General features: G+C 44.8%; 1 protein-coding gene across 2 annotated transcripts in view; it reads right to left on the bottom strand.

The window, feature by feature from the left end:
- The window catches only part of ADAMTSL3 (ADAMTS like 3), a 274,771-nt gene that overhangs the window by 12,860 nt on the left and 245,703 nt on the right, over window positions 1–16,208 (bottom strand). The window contains exons 23-26 of one of the 2 annotated variants that reach the window (XR_008327567.1): window positions 9,448–9,630; window positions 8,293–8,412; window positions 7,823–8,016; window positions 2,751–2,934 (exon numbers count right to left, since the gene is read on the bottom strand). Coding sequence is in view for 1 of the 2 variants with exons in the window: in XM_053365546.1 (XP_053221521.1) it covers window positions 2,751–2,934; window positions 7,804–8,016; window positions 8,293–8,412; window positions 9,448–9,630 (700 nt within the window). In the remaining variant the exon portion in view is untranslated. Of the gene's footprint in view, window positions 1–2,750; window positions 2,935–7,803; window positions 8,017–8,292; window positions 8,413–9,447; window positions 9,631–16,208 lie in introns of both variants that reach the window. The other variant, XM_053365546.1, reaches the window with a different exon arrangement.

Here is a 16,208-nt window from a genome sequence, read left to right as displayed (position 1 = left end):
GAAGTGATGCAAACCAGATGCTGGACTGATTGGGTTTCCATCTGATCCAGCGGAGCTCTTCTGCCAGATCATTAGCACACCAAGGACCTGTGGCCCAACTGTATGCCACATTGCCAGAAATCTGGTTTAAATGGCTGTACATGCAATGCTGTACAAGTAAGGCTTTGTGTGTGTTTATGTCTATTTGTTGAATGACCAGCACATTTAAACAGCACTGGTGTGTTGCAGGGAGAGGCAGCGGCTGCAGTTTTCTGAAGGTAGCTGCACTGCATTCACTGGGGTGGAGTGGGGAGGGCAAGCGATGAGATTGTGGCAGCATCTGGCAGGTTTGCACACACCTGCAGGGCCACCATGACCAACCCAGATTTCCCTGGACCTCGCTGTGTTGCTTTGCCCAATCCCATCCCAGCAATCAGCAGTGCTGCTACCAGGATGCTGCCGCCATCAGCATCGCTCTGATTGCCCCAATGCTCCATTGCTGCAATTAACCCTGGTTGAATTTGCTCCTGGTTTCTCACAGCAGTGCATTCTGCTCTCTCAACAGCTATTAGCCACAGTGGTTAAGAAAATGGCATATCCATGCTCATAAATACTGCCGCTATTATATGGACTCTTGATTGGATATCATCATCATCAATCAATTGCCTTCCCTACACATCTCAAGTTAATGTACAAAGTGCAATTAAAACAGCTAAACACAGTTAAAAGCAAAACAGAAAATAACAGCAGGTAAATTTAACACAATACCAAGTAAGGACACCAGTGGCAGAGACCTTTTCATCCAGCTGGGAATGATTGCCAATGTAGCAAACAGGGGTGGGGATATCTGTCAATTTTCATTTCTCATTTTACCAATGTTACATTCTGCTTCTCATGAAAAATTGCCAGCGTTTCATTGTGCATTTCTTCCAACAAACGTTTTTGTATGCAATTTTGTGAAATAAACACTTCCCCCCATTATGATTTTTTTTGCATATTATTTTCATTTGAATATTCATTTTCATGCATGCTTTCCCCTAACATATCCATTTTTTGTACGCATTTGTTGTAGCTGTTGTTGAACTGCTTTGCAAAATGCAGAGAACACAAATTTTGAAAGGCGGCTGTGTGCTGTGGTTCACATATTGTTTTGGGAATTGTTAAGTGGGTATGTTTGCATGAAAATGTGGACCAAGCATAATTTCTCCTGCATCCTTCCTAGCAAGGTACCAAGGGCAAATGTTCTCTTGCCAGAGCTAATATTAGCTGTAGGTAAGGGGGCTGTTACTGAGACCACAGCAGGGGAGGAAAGGGTGAAACATCTCTTCTCTGTGTGCCGCAGTCCAGCCTGCTGTGATTGCTTTGTATAAAACCCTGATGTGGTTGCAAAATACATGCTTAATATCACATGTAGTTTGGCCCTCCCTTTGTGTAGTGAGAAAACACCCAGAACTGATCTGAACTGAGCCTGGTTTACAGTTTCTCACAGCTTTGAGACACAAAATATGATTGGCATATTAAAATTCAACTTGGCTGAGGCTCTGCTGGAAACATTCAGAAGGGGAGGGGCGATCCGACAGGGATTTGTCCCACTTCACCTGCGGTGTTAGTCCAATTTCCTCCTGGCTACACAATTTGCATGACATATGTATATATCTGCAGACTGAATGCTGGGTCCTGCTGTCAGTCTTCCCCTTTCCTCCCATGCTTCAGTTTATCTGGCTACCCTTTTCTTCTAAAATTGTTTTAAGCAGCACATTTGTTTATCCATTTGTCCTCTACTCTGTTTAAAAACAGCACTACAGATGTTTTTAAACCGCCTGAAAAAATGCTTTGGGCATTGGCAGGCAGGGGTGGGTTTCCGACTACACTGGCACTAGCCAGTGCATACTTTCCAAAAGCAGATCTTCTCCATTAATGGTCCACCGTAATTAAAACCAGCTTTTTAAGAGGCCAAATTGGACCTTGTCAACAATGCAGTGAAGTTCCCTTTCCTACCCTTAACGCAGTACACATGCATCCCATATTCTCCTGGTGGCATCTCTAATATTTTGCCACCCCCCAAAAAAAACCCATTTGGAATTAATATTAAGGTTCACCCATCATTTTTCTGAAGGTTGCAACTCCCTGTTGATCTTCAAGTGCTTGACAGAGACCACTCTATTCCAATAAACATTTTAAGGAAATGTTGATTAAGAAATATCAGTCTATCATCTATCTATCTATCTATCATCTATCTATCTATCTATCTATCTATCTATCTATCTATCTATCTATCTAATAAATGACATTCAGACACTAACATTGTAATTTGATGGTTGTTGTTTAGTTGTTTAGTTGTGTCCGACTCTTCGTGACCCCATGGACCAGAGCACGCCAGGCACTCCTGCCTTGACCTTTTTAGACAAAAGTAGATAAAATACTGGAAGAAACAAGAAATGGGAAGTGCACACCCTTTTGAGTAAAAAGGAAAATGAATTAATCTGAGACATTTGGCTTGGAAGATTGGGAAAATATTGCCTAACAGAGAGCAGATCAATTGGATGTCATTCTAGAATGAATATTTCGATTAAATTCCTTTAGACAGACAGAAAATCGGAAGTCCTTTTCATTTTTCCTCTTTTTTATTTTTTCTGTTCTGTTCTTTTTTTGGTTTTCCTTCAGTGTTTTTCTCTCCCTGTTTTTGTTTTAATTTAGATTAATTACTGTCATTCGTTGTATTATGAAAAAGCTTTAATAAAATCATTTTTTAAAAAAGAGGAAGTGTATACCTGGCAGGACAATCGTGGGTGTTGCAGGACTGGTAATTTACAGTCGGCTTCCGACTCTCGTCACACAATGTCAGGTTCACTTCTTGCTCCTTCGCACCCACACACAGCAGCTTTCGGAACTGGGTTCCTGAGTTCCCACAAGTAGCAGAGCAAGTGTTCCAGTCGCCAAGCTGCCATCTATACTCTATTAAAAGCAGGAGAGAAAGCAGCAGGTAAGCAAGAGTATAAGTTACGGGTTGCACCTCAAATATAATGTCAGCTTTGTTGGGTATGAGCAACCTTGCATGCCTCCAGTCAGCAGAGGACAGGATTGACATTAATAGATAGGGAAAATACACTTTGTGGTTTCCTGCCCAACTCTCGCTCCTTGCACCCCCTCTGATGAAATAGCAATGAAATTAGCTTCCACCATGTAGGCTTAGAATGCGAAACCATCCTTGTAAATATGAAGAAACTGTAAGCAAAGACTTTACTAATGGAACCTCTGTGTGTTTTATTTACCCTTTTAAGTGATGCTGTTGATGTGAGAATGAGATGGGATGGGATGGGTGGTGGTGGTGGGACTGGATAGGTTCAGCTTCCAAGCTTTTAACTCTACTATAAACTATCAACCATTTTTTAAAAAAACCTAGAACGCTTTGGGATATGAGGATCTGCCTTATACTGAGTCAGGACAACAGCCTCCCAAGGCCAGATCCATCTTCTCTATAAACAGCTATCAAAGTTTTCAGATGCAAGTCCTCCAAGGTCTTTTCTACCCTTGCCAGATGAAGTCCTCCTTGGTAGACATGCCAAGAACTGAACTCATAATCTTTCCATTCAAAGATGGCATTTAACCTACTACTAAAGAAGTGCCCGTGAAGACGCCCTAAAAAGTGGGCAGGAACTTTCACGGAACAGGAAGCTTCAGAGAACATTAGTGTGATCTAATGGCCAAACTAGATTAGGGTTACCAGACATCCCTGGTTCCTGAGGTCCCCTGGATTTGCAAATCTGTCCCCGGACAAATTCCGTCCCCGGAATGTCTGCAGATTTGCAAATCTGTCCCTGGGAAATGTGGCAGCAGCAGCCTCAGCAGCCCAAAGCCAGCCTGTTAGCGCACCCGCCATTTTTCCTGTGCCAGGGCAGCTAGCATCTCCTGAAGCCAGCCAGAGCCAACTGCACTACCAGGCTGGCCCCTCCTGGGCAATGGCCGCCCCCCACGACTCCCAAGCCTCTGTCAAAACAAAGGGGGAAGGAAATTGGGGAAGGCTCGGGAGTCATGGGCAGGCGGCGTGCCATTGCCCAGTTTTTTTAAAAATAACTCTGTGCATTTATGTTTCGTAGGGTGCGAAAGAAGGGCTTTGCAGCTTTATACAATATGCACGTGTGCTTGGGCCCAGGGTCTTTTGCCTCGCCATCCCGATTACTGACTCTCTGTTGCTGCTCAGCTAAAAAAGAAAGAAAGAAAGAAAGAAAGAAAGAAAGAAAGGAAGGAAGGAAGGAAGGAAGGAAGGTAGGTAGGTGTCCCCGGAATGAAAAAAATCTGGTAACCATAAACTAGATCCATGAATAGGACCTCTTGCATTTTGAAAAAAACTGATCTGCAGTCACACAGGAAGCAGAGATTGGATCAGGACTTTGGTTCTAACGCAGGGCAGGTTAGTCCTTCACAACTCCTATTTTTATGGTTAAAATTTCACCCCACTGCCTGAAGTGTTTAATTATTCTACAGGGAGTAACACACAGGAACCATAAGAATGTGTATGTGTTTGGCCCTGCCCAGTACCATCCAGTGTGGCGGCCAGTGTCAGAGCTGTCTTCCTGATACTGGCACCACTGCAGTAGACGGAACAGGGATGAGTCAGGGCAACAGCAAAGTCAAGGCAAGATCAGCAGTTTGACTCACTGCTGCCCTGCCTTGCCCAGGTAAGGAGACCATGTTGGATGTGGATCCTGGAAGACCTGCTCCCTGCCTTGCGGGCCTCTCCCCACCTGGCCTGGGAGGACAGGGCTCTGATTGACTCCAGCTACAAAAGCGGAGGCTGCTGAAGAGGCCAGAGACCATCTTGGCTGTTTCTTAGTGCAGACCCAGGTCACTGAGCCTGAGCTTCCACAGCCGCTGCCTGTCATGAGCCACCATTGGCAGGATTGGCAGCAACGGCAGCAGATATGCCCATAACTTTATTCTCTTGCTAATTATGCTGGTTGAAATGTGCATTTTGTATCTGACTTCCTTTGGCAATGCTTTCTTTTGAAACGTTTAAGATAAAAATTATTTTGTTAACTTTGCTGCGCTAAATGAGCATTCCGTAGCTGACCTCCTTTGTCGTGTTTTATTTTGAAATCTTCAAGCTAATGTTTTAGTTTCCCGTTAAATATGGTGTTTCGAATGTGTTCCCTGTGTACCTGACTTTCTTCAGTAATGTTTTCTTCTGGATTGTTTTATTCAGTGTTTATGGGCCAAATCTAATCCTCTGAATGGTGCCATGTGTGTTAGTTTCTGTTTGCGCCACTGTGCAGTCCCAAGACTCTGTTTTGCATTCCAGAGATTCCAGGCTATTGGGAGTCTCATGGAAGTCAGGAGACGGATGTGATGTTACTGGTTTCCTGTTCCTTTGTTCAGTTGCTCTCTGCTTTCACAGAGAGAGCATGTGTTTCTTTTCTGTCTGCGTAGTTAGAAATAAAACTCTTTAGCAATGTAGCTAATAAACTTCTCGTCCTTCCCTGCGTGCTGGATACTCTGCGTAATGAGGGAACGTGCTTGGAGTCTCATCAAAGGCTCAGGTCGTTAATCACGTCGGGGGACTCGACCGGAGGAATCGCTCGGTCGAATGCAAGTCCAACAATGTGGAGCCCCTAGATCATTCCACACAGCCAAAACGTGGGTCTAGACGAGCAACATTTGTGGCAATGGGACCCTGTAGCATGTTGCGGGGGGGACGCATGGAGTGTTGCCCTGCCACCATTTTGCTATTCTGGACAGCTAAGGATGTAAACAGCTGTTCTTTTCCATTCTCTATCCATCGCCTGCTGCATTGCCATCTGCCAAAAGCTATGTGATTTGCAGTGCATTTTTTTCTGGGGGTAGGCAGGGGTACGCATACCCCTTAACATTTTGTGAATCTAAGTTTGGCCTCATTGAGGGGCAGTATTTCAATATGAGTAGGAAAATGAGAGTACCCCTAAACATTTTTTTAAGGGGGGAAAAGCACTGGTTATTTGTCTCTCTGTCTGCTGTGGCAAGATTTCTTAAACTTATGCAATTTACATAATTAATTGCCACTGCCATCATGTTATTTTATTTCATTCATTTCCGTGCAAAGGAAACACAAAGCAAATGGGGGGAGCACAATCAATTATATATCATTTGCAGGCTGCAAGCAATGAAGAAAAGCGATTCCCATTCCAGAAGGGGGGCAAAAAAGCAAACATGGGCAATTTCTGTTCCCATTTCTTATTTCGCCGAAATTCTCTGACACCCCTATGTATCACATACATCTCTTCTACTGGAGCACATTGTCATATCACCATAACCAGCTAGCATCATTACATTACTTTTTTTTATAAAAAAAAAAAGAATCTGGATTAGTTTAATAACTGTCTACTAAAACAAAAACATTGCTCCCCTATTAATTCTGTGCATTAGGGGGTGACAGTCTCCAGCAAAAAGCCCCTTTTAAAAAAACTGGGTTACATTTCAAAATGATCCCACCCTGCCCCCTTTCAGACATAATTTAGAAGATGAAGTACGATGCAATGTTGACAGATTTCTATGCAAGCACAGAAGTCGCGAGGTTGCCTTTTCTTTTCCCTTTTTTGGTGAGGGGGGTGGGGAGTTGGTCCCATAACATCCAAGAATAATTGATCGCTCCCAGCTGTGTCCACAGTCTCATTCCCGCAGCACATAATGAATTCTTTAACTTATTGGGTTTTCAGTGATTCCTTATTACTTCTGGCTTTCTTAAAATAATACAAAAGAACCCTTTTCAAAGCAGAAATGGTTAAAATTTACTGAGTGCAAGTGTGACTGAAATATTGTATTATATTTATTTTGCCATGAAGATACAGCATAGGGGTTCTTTCCAAATACCCACTGTGCTGCAAAAACCACCCCGTAGCAATATTTCAGACACGTAAGGTGCTCAAATAATGAATCTCCATGACACAGTGCATTCTCTCAAGACAGCCAATGCCCATGATTGGGGAAGAATGGGTTTTTCAGATAGTATCAGCTGCAGTCGCCTCATAAAAGAATTCAAGGACTGTACTACACGTTACTATTGTTTATGCAGACATTTTGGACTACAAATCCCATCAGTCTTAGCCAGCATGGCCACCGGTCAGGCATGATTGGAGTTGTAGTCCAGGGACATCTGGAGAGCACAAAGTTGAAGAAGGCTGGTTTGCCTTTATATACAATCCAGTTTAATGACGGGGAAGGAGACACTCCTAGCCTAACAAGATCATGCCATAGAGGCTGGTCATAATGAAGCGATTAGGAGAGAAAGAGACAGAGCGAAGCCAGTCTCAATGGCAGCCCCGTCTTCTGTTTTGCCCTAACTGGGGACAGCCATTGCGGTGCCCTCCAGATGTTGCTGGACTACAGTTCCCATCATTCCTGACCATTGGTCATGGCAGTTGGGGCTAGAGGGATTTGGAGTCCAACATCTGGAGTGCATCAGGTTAGCTACCTCTACCCTAAGCTCTAACACCAGGGAAGTCGCAAAATGCTTACAGCAGATTCTTGTTGCCTTATGTTGTACAGTGGTACCTCGGGTTACAGATGCTTCAGGTTACAGACTCCGCTAACCCAGAAATAGTACCTCAGGTTAAGAACTTTGCTTCAGGTTGAGAACAGAAATTGTGCTCCGGTGGCGCGGTGGCAGAAGGAGGCCCCATTGGCTAAAGTGGGCCCTCAGGTTAAGAACAGTTTCAGGTTAAGAACAGACCTCCAGAACAAATTAAGTTCTTAACCCGAGGTACCACTGTAATTTGGTACAAACAATCAACAATGCTTAAAGAAGGAAATATAATGAAACTTAATAATTGGGCTATGGAATCTTCAACAAACCTTCCTTCTTGACATTTACCCAGACAGACAATGGCTTGGAACTCGATGATGTCCAACATCTGTATTGTCCACCAAGCTGCTCAGAGATAACGTTCACCTCTAGGATACGTCCCCCAACCAGGCTCCTATGATCAAAGCCTTTCATTTCTTCAATTGGTTGATTTTTGAAGAACCAGCGAATTGTGTTCTTCCTACTGGGATGCACAGGACAACCTAGAAAGCAAGGGCATTGTTAGCCTATTTTCCTATGAGATTTGGATTTCTTTAAAAAACAGTCTATAAAGTTACATTTCCCAGTTATTCTCATGCGCACCATTTTGGGAGGCTAAGTTTCCCACTCAACCAACCACTTTGTTTTAGACCACACGCTCATATTCTTCCTTGTCATCCAACCCTCTGCTCCAAAGCATCGACTCACGACAAGCTGGCCCTGTTGCCCCGAACTGACACCTGACTTCCAACACCGACAAATATATTTGGGAGTCCTACCTATCCGTAACAGCTCCCCAGGTACCACGCTAATGTTGGTACCAATCCCAGATGCCATGAGGACACGCTTTCTCCTACTGTTGCCGTATGATCCATTGTTAGGCTTCTGAGATCTTCGTTCTGAGAGGAAAGAGGGGTGGGGCAAAAGTATTACTTCCTAGTGTAGCCTTATTGGAGTTCACCGATTGGGTCTGCGTTGCTCCGGGACAGGAGGAAGGAAGTTAAATGACACCGAGGTTGATTCAAAGAAAGAGTTTATTCTGCTCTCCGGATAGCAGTCCACAGTCCACAGCAAGTCCAAAGAAATGAGAAATTTCATGCAGTATATATATCCTCCAGGCACCCTCTCCCTCCTTCCCCAGGAATCCAACCACGTCAGCCTATGTACATAGGTTGACATCACATATGATCCTGCTCTGGTATTCTTGACCATAAAAGGGTATTCCTTCCTGTACTTCTGACCATAAAAGGATCTTCCTCTTCTTACTCTTATCTTGGAGGAAGAGGTCACCATCTCCGAGAACATACTCTGGCGCTGTTCCCGGACTTAGGTCTGTGCGTCAGAGTTGTGGTAAGATAAGACCTAGAGTGTCATCCCTGTTCCACTTTGGAGTGGACAAGGCCATCCTTATCGTTACAGACTGATAAAGGAGAGAGCCTTGTTTATGCAGCTGTGTTCTTGTTATGCATTTGCTCAACAGCTCAAGTTAAAGCATTTTAGAAATGCTAAGAAGAAAAGGAGGGGTGAGACAGTTTTAAACTGACTGCACAGAAACCCATTCCTTCACTAGTGCATCTCAGGAATAAGTGTTGCGGATGGTTTGGTAAAACACACTAAGTGTTTTCTTAGGAATGCTGCAGTGAACTGGATCTGCCTGTTGTGATTTCAGGGTAGGGTGCGTAAGAACATAAGAGGCGCTCTGCTGGATCAGGCCAATGGCTCATCTAGCCCAGCCCTGTCTTCTTCATTTTCCTCAGTAAAAGGTAATTCGGATTTCTTTTTCTCTCTGGGTTTCATCTGCATTATTTAAGTGACTTTGCTAACACGGACAGCACAAGCACAGAGGAGAAAGCAGAAGTGTGGTTCAGGCAGAGAGTCACTGGCAGTGGCCTGATGGCACTTCTTGGTACCACTGGGCCTAATTTTGTACTTACCAGCCAATCGGAGAACAGTTGTGGCCATGGCTTGTCCAAGAGCATTGGAGGCTGTGCAAGTGTACATTCCAGCATCTTCATGTGAAACATTCCTAAGGATTAAGGACTCATTTGCAACTGAGAACACTTGAGTTCTTGGGAAGCTTTCGTTCTTAAACCAAGTTACCTCAGGTTGGGGAAGACCTGGGTGGGGAGGAAATAATAGCATACCAAAACTTATTAACCTTTTATTGCTCTAGTTTTGTTAAAAAGTGCAAAAAAATATATACTATGAAATTGGGGAAAACATAGTCAGCCCTTAACAATTAAAGACTGTGAACCCAGATGAATAATTTTTTATTATTTATTTACTATGCTGTTTCACTAGTAATTGAAATCTGACTACTACCAAAGCCTTTCTAAAATTAAGGAATGAAGTGGGACATAGATTATAATTTCAAACACAAGCTGGTACTCATTGGTCCGGTTCACGTGTAACAGTAAGCCATACACCATGGCTGTATATGCACCACACATTTAAAGCCCGTGACTTCGCCCCAAAGAATCCTGGGAACTCTCACATGATCTGTTGGGAGGAAATCATGAGCGCTGGTTCTTCCTTAATGTTAAGCTAGCAAACTGGTCTCTTGCCCCCCAATATGACACAGGGAGGGGACCAGGTGAGGCAATGGCTTTCCATTACAGTGGTACCTCAGGTTACAGATACTTCAGGTTACAGACGCTTCAGGTTACAGACTCCGCTAACCCAGAAATAGTAGCTCAGGTTAAGAACTTTGCTTCTGGATGAGAACAGAAATCGTGCTCCGGCGGCGCAGCAGCAGCAGGAGGCCCCATTAGCTAAAGTGGTGCTTCAGGTTAAGAACAGTTTCAGGTTAAGAACAGACCTCCAGAACGAATTAAGTTCTTAACCTGAGGTACCACTGTACATGTGAAGTTGTCCTGCTGTTATGAGGAAAGAGCATCTTTAACACACACACACACACACACACACACACCTTTCCATTACAGATCAGAACCAAACTGTTCTAAAGAATTCTGTTAAGCGTCTTCCACAAAGCAGCCCAGGGATTCAGATGTGCCTCCGTGCCCATTTTGCAAGTAGCATGCAAGGACATTGTATGCAGCATACGCACTCACAAATAAATATTTTACAACTTCCCATAACCCCCAAGTGACAGGAAGCTCGGCGCAACTTTTTGCAGCTCAATTTGTTTGTGAGAAGGAGAAAGAACGTGTAACATTTTAATATCGATTGTTCTTACATACACTGCTTGAGCACAGGGGAGCAGGCAAGACCAGCCACAGACAGTACTTTCCCCCTTTATAGTGGCATCAGTTTCCCCTCAGCAGCATGTATGCAGGGCCAGCCATAAAACAGAATTGTGATTTATTCGCTGGTTGTATTCAAGATGTTGGTTTCTATCCTGCCATTTGGGAGAGTGATGCAGCTGCCTTAGGCCTGTGGAGTTTGTAGGGGGCAACAATAGCACATTTCTGGCCATTCTTCCTGAGCCCCTAGGCAGCCCCCACTGTTGGGAGGACAGAACTATGGATGCCCTGCCCAGAGCCCCCCAACTGCGGTTGGGTGTGGTGGTGAAGGATGCCTTGACAGTCAGATTCAACCACCAGCCCAATACATGGCATCAAAGGGTGTACTCTCGTCCTTTGCCTCGGGCTGCAAAATGTCTTAGACTGGCCCTGATATCCAGTAAGATCGAAGCCTGGCTGCCACTAGCCGACAATGCTCCTTCAAGCACCATCTAACCACCTGCGCCTTTAAAGAAACGTCTGTTAGTTACCCAAAGGAAAACCTAGCAACGTCATCATCAGACAACATAGAACAGTAGTGTTCTGATTCCATTGTCTAGTATAGCATGTATCCAGCGGCAGTTGGTGGGGTTGCATGGGTGGGGAGTGCCTTGTTCTCCTGCTTCCCCATCAATAGGAGTATAGCATCTAGATCAAGGGAAGTAATAGTGCCACTGTATTCTGCTCTGGTCAGACCTCACCTGGAGTACTGTGTCCAGTTCTGGGCACCAGAAGGACACTGACAAACTGGAACGTGTCCAGAGGAGGGCAACCAAAATGGTCAAAGGCCTGGAAACGATGCCTTATGAGGAACGGCTAAGGGAGCTGGGCATGTTTAGCCTGGAGAAGAGGAGGTTAAGGGGTGATATGATAGCCATGTTCAAATATATAAAAGGATGTCACATAGAGGAGGGAGAAAGGTTGTTTTCTGCTGCTCCAGAGAAGCGGACACGGAGCAATGGATCCAAACTACAAGAAAGAAGATTCCACCTAAACATTAGGAAGAACTTCCTGACAGTAAGAGCTGTTCGACAGTGGAATTTGCTGCCAAGGAGTGTGGTGGAGTCTCCTTCTTTGGAGGTCTTTAAGCAGAGGCTTGACAACCATATGTCAGGAGTGCTCTGATGGTGTTTCCTGCTTGGCAGGGGGTTGGACTCGATGGCCCTTGTGGTCTCTTCCAACTCTATGATTCTATGATTCTATGATTCTATGCTGCTTAGCAAGAGCGGGAGACATGCGGGAACTTGGAGCGGGGACCAATCTGATGCTCCTGCTGCTGTACTGCCCCTTCCCTTCTTGGTAAGTGTCTTGTGGCATTCAGAAGACGGGAGAGCAAAACCAGCCACCATTCCGTATATCCACTGGCTAAGGAACAGGGATATTTTGTAGAGGTACATAGGAAACTGCCTGAGGCTGAGTCCGTATACTTGTTCATCTAGATCAGCTGCTCTGAGCTATAGAAGCTCTTAGGCCGAGGACTTTTGCATTCCCTGCTGCCGTGGTCCCTTTTAACTGTGGCTGAACCTGGGACCCCTTAGCTGCAAACATGCGCTCTAGCAACCCTGAGCTCTGTTCCCGCTCCATGAAACCTAATTATTAAGCCAGGCTTGAACACTCTTTTTTTTACAGGTCATTTTGCAAAATTGCTTTTGGGGCAATTTCTCCATGATCCTTGAGCAGGAAGTTTAGCATCTAAGTCAGAAGCTTAGCACTTTTCTGTCCACACCTCAGGTTTGCTTCTCAGTATAATGTAAACCAGACTTCTTCTTCTTTTGGAGCTTGCTATTTTTATGGAAAATAAAAGTGTCTATCAAAAAAAGCCATCAGAGAAGCGATCAACTCTAACAGGGTTGCCAAACAAGTTAACTTAAGCAATTACTGTCTTCAACTCTAAAATCTGTTTTCTATGTTTCTGTGGTTTTTTTTTTCTTTTAAAGAAAAAGAAGTCAAGGAATTATTTAAAAGGACAAGTGATTTAAATGGCAGGTAGTATAAATGTTGCCGAGAAAGAAGCTTAGCCCTATTCGGAGAAGACCTCTTGAAATTAAGAAGAGATTTTGTTTCAGGCCTGAACCCCTTTTGTGGTTGCTGCCCAAATACTTTCGGCCAGTGTCTTGGCACCCTCTCATAACTTTCTCAGTTAAGGGTTAAAATTCCTTATACATGCTGCATTTTCCAAAGTTGCTCAGGAAGTGCTGAGCACACTACACAAAGGCTGAGGAAGCAACACACGTAAAGCCACAGCTAAGTGCCTTAGACAAAAATAAGACAAGAATAAACAGCACAATAAACGCTGCGATCCTGTTACAGATTTTATACCTTTATGTCCAGTGACTTTGGGTACATACACACCACACATTTAAAGCATGTGACCTCCCTCAAAGAAACCTGTAGTTTAAGGGTGATGGGAATTACAGCACGGTGAAGGGTAAACTACAATTCCCAAGATCCTTTGGGGGGAAGGAAGCAGTATGTACTCAGCAGCTGGTCAGCATAACAGTTCTGGACCCCAATCCTGAAAATACATTTACCTGATCCCTTCCCAGGCGCAGTTCAAAGGACTGGCATTGACCTTTAAAGCTCTTCAACTTTCTCTGTATGAGCCTCCTAGTGCCATAAGAACATCTTCAGAGGGCCTCCTTTGGGTTTGGGGTGAGGAGAAGGGATGCTTGAAGGATCTGAAATTTGGGGGTTCTAGCAACAGCTGACCTGCTGTACACTTGCTGGACTAGACGTTAGTTATCCACCAGCTTTCACACTTCCCAAATGTTTTGACACAATTCTTAGCTGGCTAGTTCAAGTCCAGTTACCACAAGGAAGACGGGAGCAGCAACAAAAGCCTTGAAGTCACCAATCCACAGAAGGCACCTAGAAAGCAGAATGGACACAGATTGCCTGCATGCTGCTTTTTGCACTTTGTTGTTGTTTAGTCGTTTAGTCGCGTCCAACTCTTCATGACCCCATGGACCAGAGTACAACAGGCACTCCTGTCTTCCACTGCCTCCCGCAGTTTGGTCAAACTCAGGTTAGTAGCTTTGAGAACACTGTCCAACCATCTCGTCCTCTGTCGTCCCCTTCTCCTTGTGCCCTCCATCTTTCCCAACATCAGGGTCTTTTCCAGGGAGCCTTCTCTTCTCATGAGGTGGCCCAAAGTATTGGAGCCTCAGCTTCAGGATCTGTCCTTCCAGTGAGCACTCAGGGCTGATTTCCTTAAGAATGGATAGGTTTGATCTTCTTGCAGTTCATGGGACTCTCAAGAGTCTCCTCCAGCACCATAATTCAAAGCTTTTTGCACTAAGGTGAGATTATTGTATTTCTATTTAAAGTATAGTAATTATTTCTAAATCTGCACTTATACATATAAATCAACATGCAATTTTAATGCAAATTATTTGATAATTAGGGTACACATTTTCAAGCACGTACAACTCTTAGGGCTGTACACAATATTCTCTGTGCCCTGCAGCGAAGGCTCTTGTGCTAGCAGATAGGTGAATTTTACTGCTGTGCAGCAGAGGAATGAAGCAGCTGCACTAGTGTGAACGTGTTGCACAACAGATTGCACAGTCTATTGTGCAACAAAGTTGCCTGCAACCTGCTTATGCATTCTCACGCACAGCAACGTTCCACTGGCACAAAACATTTCGCCAGTGGAAGTGTAGCATTAAGAAGCTTAGCACTACATTGGATAAAACCACCATGGTATATCTGAACAGTCCTGCTTCCTCTCCAATGTCTGTTTCTACCTTGATTCTAGGATTACCCCTGAAAAACTTGGAATTAAATTTCGAATCAAAATTTCCCATTGTAAATGCAGCCAGTATTCAGCCATCTTTTCTTCCATACTGCCCCAGATCAAATTTGCTAGACATGTCTCTACCTTAACCCCTTCACTCTCCCATCTGATGATTTGCTTTTCAGAGTGCCTGTTCCACAGAAGTGCAATTTAGCTTTGAAACCACAAGGCCCGTTTACTGCTAACTATGTGAGATATTGTTTGCATTTACTGCTGCCTACTGAACTAGACCATCAGCCGACTGGGTTTTGTTCATTTCTCCTGTGAGGTTTCCTACAGTAATGATGAAAGCAAATGAATCTGCCGCACAGCCGAGAGTTGCCAAATGGGGGAGAAACCAAGAAAGGCTCTTTTTTTCCATGAAAAAAATAGCTGGGGTGAGAGCAGACCAGAAGTGTGCAAGATGCTGGAAGTACAAGTAGGGGTGGGAAACCCTGTGAGTTTTAGTTTCAGATTCTAATTTTTCCAGTCTTATTGTCAGTTCTCTAAATTTTCACACCATTTGCAATGATGATGATGATAATAAAAATAATAATAGCTGATTAAAAATTCACCAGAATTTTCGTCCAAATTTCTCCTTACATGTTTGTATGCAATTTTGTCTAAGAAGAAGAAGAGAAGAAGAGTATGGATTTGATATCCTGCTTTATCACTACCCTAAGGAGTCTCAAAGCGGTTAACAATCTCCTTTCCCTTCCTCCCCCACAACAATAGATAATCTTTTTGCAAAACAATTCCCCCCCCCAATCTAATGCATTTTTGTATGTTAATTCCACCAGCATATGCATTTCTATGCACGCTTTACCAAAGTATATGCATTTTTAGATACAGTGGTGCCTCGCAAGACGAAATTAATTCGTTCCGCAAGTTTTTTCTTCTTGCGAGTTTTTCGTCTTGCGAAGCACGGTTTCCCATAGGAATGCATTGAAAATCAATCAATGCGTTCCTATGGAAACCGCCTTCAGACCAGGTCCGGGGACAGTCTGTCCCCCGACCTCTTCTGAAGGCTGGGGGGGGGGGGACAAGGGCTTTTCTTCCCACCGCCAGCCTTCAGAAGGCTGTTCTGAAGGCTGGCGATGGGAAGAAAAGTCCTTCTCTCCACCTCCCACCCCGCAAGCTCCGGGGAAGTCTCCGCTGTCCCGGGGGCTTTTAAAATGCTGGCGGGCGGCAGCGAAGCCTTCGCTGCTGCCCGCCAGCATTTTCAGATCGCCCCGGGACAGCGGAGAAGTCTCCGCTGTCCCGGGGGCTTTTAAAAAGCTGGCGGGCGGCAGCGAAGCTTTCGCTGCCACCCGCCAGCATTTTCAGATCGCCCCGGGACAGCGGAGACTTCTCCGCTGTCCCGGGGGCTTTTAAAATGCTGGCGGGCGGCAGCGAAGCCTTGGCTGCCGCCCGCCAGCATTTTCAGATCGCCCCGGGACAGCGGAGAAGTCTCCGCTGTCCCAGGAAGGCAGGCGGGGGGAGCAAAGACTTTTGCCCCCCGCCGGCCTTCAGAAGGTCCAGGACCTCTTCTGAAGGCCGGCGGAGATTTCCCTATGGGCTTTCTTCTTGCGAAGCAAGCCCATTGGGAAATTCGTTTTGCGAAGCACCTCCAAAACAGAAAACTCTTTCGTCTTGCGAGTTTTTCGTTTTGCGAGGCGTTCGTCTTGCGAGGCACCAC

The sequence above is a fragment of the Podarcis raffonei genome, chromosome 14 (assembly GCF_027172205.1).
Source record: "Podarcis raffonei isolate rPodRaf1 chromosome 14, rPodRaf1.pri, whole genome shotgun sequence".
NCBI classification, from domain to species: Eukaryota; Metazoa; Chordata; class Lepidosauria; order Squamata; family Lacertidae; genus Podarcis; species Podarcis raffonei.
Note: the sequence above shows the minus strand (reverse complement) of the source record. Positions and strands in the feature narration are given on the sequence as shown.